The sequence below is a fragment of the Camelina sativa genome, chromosome 2, assembly GCF_000633955.1.
Source record: "Camelina sativa cultivar DH55 chromosome 2, Cs, whole genome shotgun sequence".
NCBI lineage: Eukaryota > Viridiplantae > Streptophyta > Magnoliopsida > Brassicales > Brassicaceae > Camelina > Camelina sativa.
The window spans coordinates 5,815,036-5,825,035 of NC_025686.1; the positions used below are offsets into that span (position 1 = coordinate 5,815,036).

At 39.7% G+C, this 10,000-nt stretch overlaps 2 protein-coding genes across 2 annotated transcripts; both read left to right on the plus strand.

The window, feature by feature from the left end:
- Positions 1,791–3,365, plus strand: LOC109126391 (DNA polymerase-like). The gene has a single exon (XM_019229909.1). It carries the CDS (start codon positions 1,791–1,793, stop codon positions 3,363–3,365), a length of 1,575 nt encoding a protein of 524 aa, XP_019085454.1.
- Positions 3,382–4,938, plus strand: LOC109127611 (DNA polymerase-like). The gene is given in 2 exon segments (XM_019232600.1): positions 3,382–4,262; positions 4,264–4,938. Coding segments are annotated over 2 exon segments (1,059 nt in total). The 5' UTR covers positions 3,382–3,390; the 3' UTR covers positions 4,451–4,938.

A 10,000-nucleotide genomic window follows, 5' to 3' on the forward strand; every position in this document is an offset into this window, starting at 1 on the left:
ATTGTGTGGTGAATATTGTAAGAGTATGAAAAATAATGACTTATAAAATGCTAATCTAAAATAGATAATGAAGATAAACCTTTTAAAACAGATTCTCAAATAAACTTGAATTTTTGTTAAAACCAACATATGTGAATTTAAATTTAGCTATGAAAATTTTAAAAATAAATATGAATAGATTAGAAAGGCAAAAAATATAAAAGAAATATTTTATTTTTATAATAAATAAACAAAAAATTGAAAACAATGTTAATTATATATAATACTTTCTAAATTAAAATATAGAATCAAACTCTTACAACACATATTAGATATAACAACATTTGATATTGGTGAGAGAGGAGGAGAGAATGATTGCTTATAAGATGATAATCTAAATTAGATAATGGAGATGAATCTTTAAATATAAAAACAATGTAAAATATATATATCATGTAGTCTCTAAAATTAAAATTTAGCATTAAAATTTTACAATGAGATTTCATTTGGTTTTTTGTAATCCTGTGACAACCTGTCCCGTGGATCCCACTAGCCTCACTGCTAGCCCACTAGCCTCACTGCTAGCCGCCCAAACGGACCCCAAGCTGGCCCTGCAGGGCATCGATCCTAACCCCTCATTGGGCAAATGGAACTATTCATCCAAATCCACAGTAGGTTATTGGTGCGCCAGGCGTTCCTCGAACCCTGGTCCCCACCCTTTAACAACCTTCCCACAGGACAAGCTGTCACCAGTTGACCTGCAGATCAAATAAGATATCCTTTGTATTAGGTAGTTCTCTAGATTTGAGAAATGCTAATGGTGAGATGAAACCCAGTCTTGGTTTATATACAGCCTTGGTGAATTTGATGCTGATTCAAGCTGAAAAATATGAATCTTCATATATCTATGATATCCACATACGTGTTTATTATGAGTCTCAAAAAACTGAGGAATCTCATATTGATACATTAGGTGTTTGCTTATTAGAACTGGATGAGTTGTTATTGACAACCTTTCAATCGCAAGATTTCATTTCTATGGAGGGTTCCCCTCCTCCAGCAAAAAGCTTTCGTAAAAAGCGTCAGGTTCAAAAGTATATAACAAAAGCTGATATTAGGAAGGGAGAAAGGAAAGCTTTCATTGTCGCTGATCTCGAGACTATCATGTATGACTTTAATAAAGATGGGGTTTTAGTTCATGTACCATATGCTGCGGGTTTCTTAGTAATTGAGCCTGATGCTGATGTGGGTTCTATTCCTATTCATAAATTTGAGTCTTATTATAGTGAGGATTTCTATCACGATACATTTTGTGAAAGAAGTGACAACATGATGATAAGATTCATCGACCGTATATCTAAGGTAGCTTTCAAAAGAAAAATCAAAACGATCTATTTTCATAACATGTCCAAATTTGACGGGGTTATAATAATTAAGTATTATCTCCGTTTCTTTGTGAATGAGTATAAGATCAAAGATCTGATGAGAAACAACTGTCTCTACCAGTTATCTATATTCTGTAAAAATCACAAGAGTCTTACCTATAAATATATTGACTCATTAAAAGTTCTCCCTGGAAAACTTGTTGATCTGGGTAAGGCTATATGTCCTGACTTAGGTTCTAAAGGTTCTGTAGATCATGAATGTGTGAAAGAGGAAAATCTGAAATATCGTAAAGCTGAGTTGCTAGCTTANATGTTTATTATGAGTCTCAAAAAACTAAGGAATCTCATATTGATACATCAGGTGTTTGCTTATTAGAACTGGATGAGTTGTTAAAGACAACCTTTCAATCGCAAGATTTCATTTCTATGGAGGGTACCCCTCCTCCAGCAAAAAGCTTTCGTAAAAAGCGTCAGGTTCAAAAGTATATAACAAAAGCTGATATTAGGAAGGGAGAAAGGAAAGCTTTCAATGTTGCTGATCTCGAGACTATCATGTATGACTTTAATAAAGATGGGGTTTTAGTTCATGTACCATATGCTGCGGGTTTCTTAGTAATTGAGCCTGATGCTGATGTGGGTTCTATTCCTATTCATAAATTTGAGTCTTATTATAGTGAGGATTTCTATCACGATACATTTTGTGAAAGAAGTGACAACATGATGATAAGATTCATCGACCGTATATCTAAGGTAGCTTTCAAAAGAAAAATCAAAACGATCTATTTTCATAACATGTCCAAATTTGACGGGGTTATAATAATTAAGTATTATCTCCGTTTCTTTGTGAATGAGTATAAGATCAAAGCTCTGATGAGAAACAACTGTCTCTACCAGTTATCTATATTCTGTAAAAATCACAAGAGTCTTACCTATAAATATATGGACTCATTAAAAGTTCTCCCTGGTAAACTTGTTGATCTGGGTAAGGCTATATGTCCTGAGTTAGGTTCTAAAGGTTCTGTAGATCATGAGAGTGTGAAAGAGGAAAATCTGAAATATCGTAAAGCTGAGTTGCTAGCTTATATGAACCAGGACATACGTCTATTGGGTGGTATCATGTGTAAGTCTCAAGCTAACTACTGGCGTCAGTATAATATTGATATAACGGAAGTTTTGACGATCTCATCTCTTGCTCTTCTAATCTTTCGTATGAAATACTACAACATGGAAGTGTTTCCTATCTATATCCCTAATCGTAACGAGGATGATTTCATTCGTCGTGGGTACTATGGCGGACATTCTGATGTCTACATTCCACGTGGTCAGGATCTCAAGTATTATGATGTGAACTCTTTGTATCCTTTTGTAATGATGTCATATCCTATGCCTGGAGGAGAGCCTGTTTGGTATAGTGATTTTGAAGGTCAAGACTTAAATGACTTGTTTGGTTTTATTGAAGCTTATGTTGAATGTCCGTCTACTATTGATAGACCTTTCTTACCTTATAAAGAGAATAACGTCTTACGTTTTCCAACTGGTAAATGGGTGGGTATATATTTTAGCGAAGAGTTAAAGTTAGCCAAATCTGTGGGTTACAGTATTATACCTTTAAGAGGTTATCTCTATGATAAGAATGAGAAGATGGAGTCTCCTTTCAAGGAGTTTGTGAAATCCCTATTCGAGAGAAGAAGAGAAGCTAAGAAAAGGGGTGATGAAGCAATGTCTTTTGTATATAAAACTTTAATGAATTCACTCTACGGGAGATTTGGGATCTCTCCTAAGAGTCTTGTTACTGAAATTATCGATAAAGATAGATATGATACTTTAGTCAATCAAATAGATATAGAATATGCAGATAATCTGCACAATGAGTATTATCTTGTCAGATATTATGTCAATACCGAATCTACTGACGAGACACAATGGAACCCACCCAGAAACTCCGCTGTTCAATTATCTGCAGCAATTACAGCTTATGCTAGAATCTATATGTACTATTGANCACAAGAGTCTTACCTATAAATATATGGACTCATTAAAAGTTCTCCCTGGTAAACTTGTTGATCTGGGTAAGGCTATATGTCCTGAGTTAGGTTCTAAAGGTTCTGTAGATCATGAGAGTGTGAAAGAGGAAAATCTGAAATATCGTAAAGCTGAGTTGCTAGCTTATATGAACCAGGACATACGTCTATTGGGTGGTATCATGTGTAAGTCTCAAGCTAACTACTGGCGTCAGTATAATATTGATATAACGGAAGTTTTGACGATCTCATCTCTTGCTCTTCTAATCTTTCGTATGAAATACTACAACATGGAAGTGTTTCCTATCTATATCCCTAATCGTAACGAGGATGATTTCATTCGTCGTGGGTACTATGGCGGACATTCTGATGTCTACATTCCACGTGGTCAGGATCTCAAGTATTATGATGTGAACTCTTTGTATCCTTTTGTAATGATGTCATATCCTATGCCTGGAGGAGAGCCTGTTTGGTATAGTGATTTTGAAGGTCAAGACTTAAATGACTTGTTTGGTTTTATTGAAGCTTATGTTGAATGTCCATCTACTATTGATAGACCTTTCTTACCTTATAAAGAGAATGACGTCTTACGTTTTCCAACTGGTAAATGGGTGGGTATATATTTTAGCGAAGAGTTAAAGTTAGCCAAATCTGTGGGTTACAATATTATACCTTTAAGAGGTTATCTCTATGATAAGAATCAGAAGATGGAGTCTCCTTTCAAGGAGTTTGTCAAATCCCTATTCGAGAGAAGAAGAGAAGCTAAGAAAAGGGGTGATGAAGCTATGTCTTTTGTATATAAAACTTTAATGAATTCACTCTACGGGAGATTTGGGATCTCTCCTAAGAGTCTTGTTACTGAAATTTGCGATAAAGATAGATAATCCTTTAGTCAATAAAAGCGATACAGAATACGGAGATAATCTCCACAATGAGTATTATCTTGTAAGATATTATGTCAATCCCGAATCTACTGACGAGACACAATGGAACCCACCCAGAAACTCCGCTGTTCAATTATCTGCAGCAATTACAGCTTATGCTAGAATCTATATGTACTATTGAGCTTTGCTCGTGCAGAAATGATCGATGAAATGAGCCCCGCTCCCTAACCTAACGCGGCACCGCGCGTTTCCAATAGTCATCCTAAATGAGGTACCTCATCTCATCGACGAGGCTCAGCGTGTACTGGCAAGTTATCAATCCGTAAGTCCACAAGACCTTTTCTTGTGTTTATAGAAGCAGCTGCCCCTGGAATCCACTTTATATTCAGATCACGATCTATAGACCTCTGAACTCATGCGCTTGAACCGCCCTTTCGAGGACGATTGGTGACCTGTTCGATTACCAGCTCGGAATCAACCCGCTAACGGAATCCTCTGGCTGGGTTACCTAACCTCCACTTACTCCTACCCTAACCATGCTTGCTGGTAATTAAACCTTTAGGGCAACTAAGCTATCGACTAGGTCTGGATATTCCCCGTTTTGGAGATGTCAAATGCAGGGAATAATACCTACGTTTAACCGCCTGTGAACAGGAGTTGGCGCACCTGCTTCCGACTAAGCGAGATCCTTTTCTTTTTACATTTCTCGATTGACAATAGCTGACTAAACCTTTGGGCTCTTTTTCCTGTAAAGATCATTCTCTTGAAGGGAAATTTCTGCACTCATTTCAAATCATAGAGGTCGGGCTTTAGTCGAACAACCTTCTCCCTCCCTTACGCCGATGAAACTACTCTTGCAAATTAAAGGTTCACGTCTTCGTAACTAAGACAAGCATTAGAATGTAAAGGTGGGCTTACAGGTATATATACCTTGTTTGTTAATAGAAGAGAAGACCTGAATGAGATTCGGTCGGGGTGGGCTAAGCTAATCAGCAGTCAGAATGTTTATGGGTAGGGGCAGTGGGCAGATAGCAGATCTTGATTCAAAACTCAAATCTTCCTTAGTGGCTTAGGCTTAGTAGACCTACCGTTGTTGAGGAGCTAAAGACCTTAAATGCCATTGCCATATATTGGAGTTTCCCTGATGTTCTACCAGCTATAAGCCGAAGATGGTCTCAGTCAGCTAATCGGAAGGCTTATCCGCACATGGTAGCGGCATTCTTACCTAACAGGGCGTTCCCTGCGGAGCCTTACACACTTGCAGTCAAACCGTGTCCTAGGAATGGTGAATATAGTCGCATAAAGGCAGAAAGAAAGAATAGAATGCCATGTTTAGATAGATAGTTAAGCGTTTAGGGGAGTCTTACCCAGTTGAAACTTCAATGCCTGCAATCAGGCAGCCTGGATGAACCGCCGTTGATGTAAGTAGCCCTTAAAGGAATAAAAAAGAAAGAGCTGCTAAGCGCGCTATAAGAGGGAAACGGTTGACGATCTTTCCTATACCTCTTGGCCTTTTTCGAGTTCTCTTTCGCTCCTTCACTAATAATTCGATTATATGAGAAAGTTGACCGCTAAAGAGCTTCTTTCGCTTTCCCTGTAACTTCATCTGGTTTATAAACGTTCTTTGGCGTAGTCTTTTCTTTTTCCTCAACCAGGACTGGCAGCTTCCACAACTCTTTCAAAGCAGTAGCAAAGCTTGGAGTGGACTGAACCTTTGTTCGTACTGGAGGGCGAACCCCTCCATGGAGGCCTTCAAGTTTTCCACTAGAAACAAAGCGCATGAACTAGCCCTATTCTATTGACTTAAAAGGTGAGCCCAGTCAGTGCAGTCTCGATCTTTATGATTCCACTTCTCTTTGCGAGCTAGCCCGGTTTTTCATAAACCAGCTCCTCTCAGAACCCGGGGGAGAGACTCAAAGCTGTCTCTTGAAAAATCCTTCTTCAATTGAAGTGAAAGACTCACAGGCTTTAGATTGAACTATGGAACCGAGCGAAGACCTTTGAGATTGAGATTCCCCAGTCCACTTATGAAATGGATCCGGATTAACCGCTTTCGACTGAGATGTAAAGTCACCTTCGCCTTTGCTTTTCGTATTCTATGCGGCTTTCTCCAACTCTAATCTCAGGTTTTTCCTTTTCTATGAACTCTATAGATTGATCCACAAAGAGATTGTACCTATACCTACTTCAGTATAAGTTTATCCTGAACCCTATGGCACTTCGTTGCTTGCTCCAGTGAGCTACCTATTTAATGAAAGGGATATTTTTATCCTTTTTCAGTGTGTGTACACGCNGCGTGTCCAAGGAATGGTGAATATAGTCGCATAAAGGCAGAATGAAAGAATAGAATGCCATGTTTAGATAGATAGTTAAGTGTTTTGGGGAGTCTTACCCAGTTGAAACTTCAATGCCTGCAATCAGGCAGCCTGGATGAACCGCCGTTGATGTAAGTAACCCTTAAAGGAATAAAAAAGAAAGAGCTGCTAAGCGTGCTATAAGAGGAAAACGGTTGACGATCTTTCCTATACCTCTTGGCCTTTTTCGAGTTCTCTTTCGCTCCTTCACTAATAATTCGATTATATGAGAAAGTTGACCTCTAAAGAGCTTCTTTCGCTTTCCCTGTAACTTCATATGGTTTATAAACGTTCTTTGGCGTAGTCTTTTCTTTTTCCTCAACCAGGACTGGCAGCTTCCACAACTCTTTCAATGCAGTAGCAAAGCTTGGAGTGGACTGAACCTTTGTTCATACTGGAGGGCGAACCCCTCCATGGAGGCCTTCAAGTTTTCCACTAGAAACAAAGCGCAGGAACTAGCCCTATTCTATTGACTTAAAAGGTGAGCCTAGTCAGTGCAGTCTCGATCTTTATGATTCCACTTCTCTTTGCGAGCTAGCCCGGTTTTTCATTAACCAGCTCCTTTGAGAACCCGGGGGAGAGACTCAAAGCTGTCTCTTGAAAAATTCTTCTTCAATTGAAGTGAAAGACTCACAGGCTTTAGATTGAACTATGGAACCGAGCGAAGACCTTTGAGATTGATATTCCCCATTCCACTTATGAAATGGATCCGGATTAACCGCTTTCGACTGAGATGTAAAGTCACCTTCGCCTTTTCTTTTCGTATTCTATGCGGCTTTCTCCAACTATAATCTCAGGTTTTTCCTTTTCTATGAACTCTATAGATTGATCCACAAAGAGATTGTACCTATACCTACTTCAGTATAAGTTTATCCTGAACCCTATGGCACTTCGTTGCTTGCTCCAGTGAGCTACCTATTTAATGAAAGGGATATTTTTATCCTTTTTCAGTGTGTGTACACGCTTGAAAGCGGAAAAGATGAACTCAGACTAATAAAAGGAAACGGAACTTAGAAAACAAAACAACTAAGGATGGGCTCTCCGGTGGATGAAACGACCCCTAGGAGTCCCTTCGATTGGGTGAGGGCGAAGCAAATCTACAATCCTTATGGGAGGATGGGAGGCCTACCACAAATATGGGGATGAAAACAGGCAAACGGTCTCATACGTCGTAAATAAGCATTCTTAATGTCAAGTTGGTAGATAGGCCATAGCTGTCGCCAACCAAGTCTATTAGAACCATCACAGTTTCAAATTTAGTAAGCGAAGGTCTCTTTATCATCCTTCCCAATCACTTGCGTCTACCCTTTAGCTACTAATGACGCTTTCTATCTCTCAATAGAACCATCAGGATGAGACTGGATCTTATACATTAGAGCCTATAAGCCTTTGTATTAGGTGGTAATGTCCGAAGTCTTCTTGGATTTGAGTGCACCAATTTATTTTTGCATGGCCTCTTTGGTCTCATTCTTTTTCTGAGAAAAAGGTTCAGAGACAGCAAGAAGATTGTTCAAAGAAGCTAGATAGTCTGCTGGGAATGTGTGTCTATTATGCAGAGGAATTGAAAGAGAATGTGAACAGAGAATCAACAGAAAGTTTCCCTTCTTCTTTGGTACCGTAGAAGCTTGGCGATGTGAAAAGATAGAATTCTTGAACGAGCGAAGAAGCAATCGGGGCAGCGTATAGCCTTAGTCACGCGCATCCCTTTCCTGCATAAAGATGAGCTAGATAGCACGGCTTTGAAAGAAAGATATCTGAGGCAATTTTCCATTCACCTTTTCTTGCTGGTCAAGATAGTAAGCCGAGACTTCTGTAGTAGCTTTCTGTTGATTGGATAAGGAGTCAGTTGAAAGTGGTGAATAAGACCCGCAAATCCCCCTCTAAATGGTTGCCTTTTTTCATTTTCAATCTGTAAATTCATGAAGTCAAGAAGTGTAGCCGAATCAAATAGTTGGCTCTAGTCTAATTGACTACTTGGAGATAAAAAAGTGATTTAGTGAAGTCTCTTTGATGCGCTACGAAGGTCAAGCAGAAAACAGGGAAGCCCTTTCGACCTAAGCCAGGCTAATAGATTGAGTGACCAGGAGAGTAGACCAGAGAAAGGTTATGTAATAGAGGCAATAGTGAGCCCCGAAGAGTGCTTTTCTATTCTTCCCCTTATTCGCTACGTATTCCTTTCACTGGGATTTTACATCGCTCCTAATACTACGACAAGGCTCGCTTATGGCTCGCTCCCGTGGCTCTAGTAGTAGTCCATTTTATTCAGAATTCTTCTTTCTTTTTGTTGATGGTGCGTTGGAAGGGACGAAAGGAGCTAGTGAGCAATGACATCCGCGCGGGGAATAGGCTTGCTTCTTCCTAGCGATCGGGCGGTCCTCCCTCTTCCTGTTCACCGCCGGTTCGCCCACTGCTGCTTTCATAGATGTCGTGCGAAGGAACAGAGCTAATGGATGCCTATTCCGTTCTCCTGCTCCTGCTCCAGCTCAAGAGTTCAAACGGACAGAAGAGAGTCCTACTACCGAAAAAGTGCATAATATTGGATTCAAACAAAGGGGATTTATTCACGAATACGATTTCTATTGATTGAAAGCTTTCCTATTACTGATGGCAGACGGGCGAGACGGAGACCGTCAAAGAAGTGCCTTGACGCGCCGCAGCCACTACTCTGACTCCTTTTATGCAATTATGAACTCCACGAAACTTTCTCGATTCCAACGCAACTTATCCTTTTGGAGCTGACGTAACAAACTAGGCGAGCCTCCCAACAAAGCCAACATAAATCCTATCCGAATAAAAAAAATAAAAGGCAGTTTCATTATGGTGGTATACCAACCTCCTGTTCTGGAACTTCCAGTTCCAATCGAAGCATATAGATCCGTAAATAGATTTGTATGTATAGCCACTTCAGTCGTGCTCGTCCTTTCTCGAAAGTATCTTTTTTTCTGGGAACATGGTTAACCCAAAATTATTATGTTTGCGACTCTTCATCCACCAATGCAGAAAATGCTCCAGTTTTCGATTCTTATATGAGGCCGAAAAGTTTATGAGCAAGAGGTCGGCATGAAGTGATTAATCATGCTCAAACATGAGCCGATCGTTTGTTAGGGACGGTTTATAGATCATCAAATTCCCATAAATGAAATGAAAAGTGGGTCCATATAAATGATCGAGACCTCGCAAACAACAACGTTCCTTCCCCATATGGAGTTCGGAACCCAAAGGCAATCGTTGAGTGAACTGTATCTTCTTTGTGTTAGTTGACCTAAGCCGCACCATTACTGCTGGGGTGGGGCTCGGCCTCCGAACTGTACGTGGGACGAGTTTCTGCCTCATACAGCTCGGGCCAAAGATCGGGGGAAGTTTAGGAGAGATGGGGA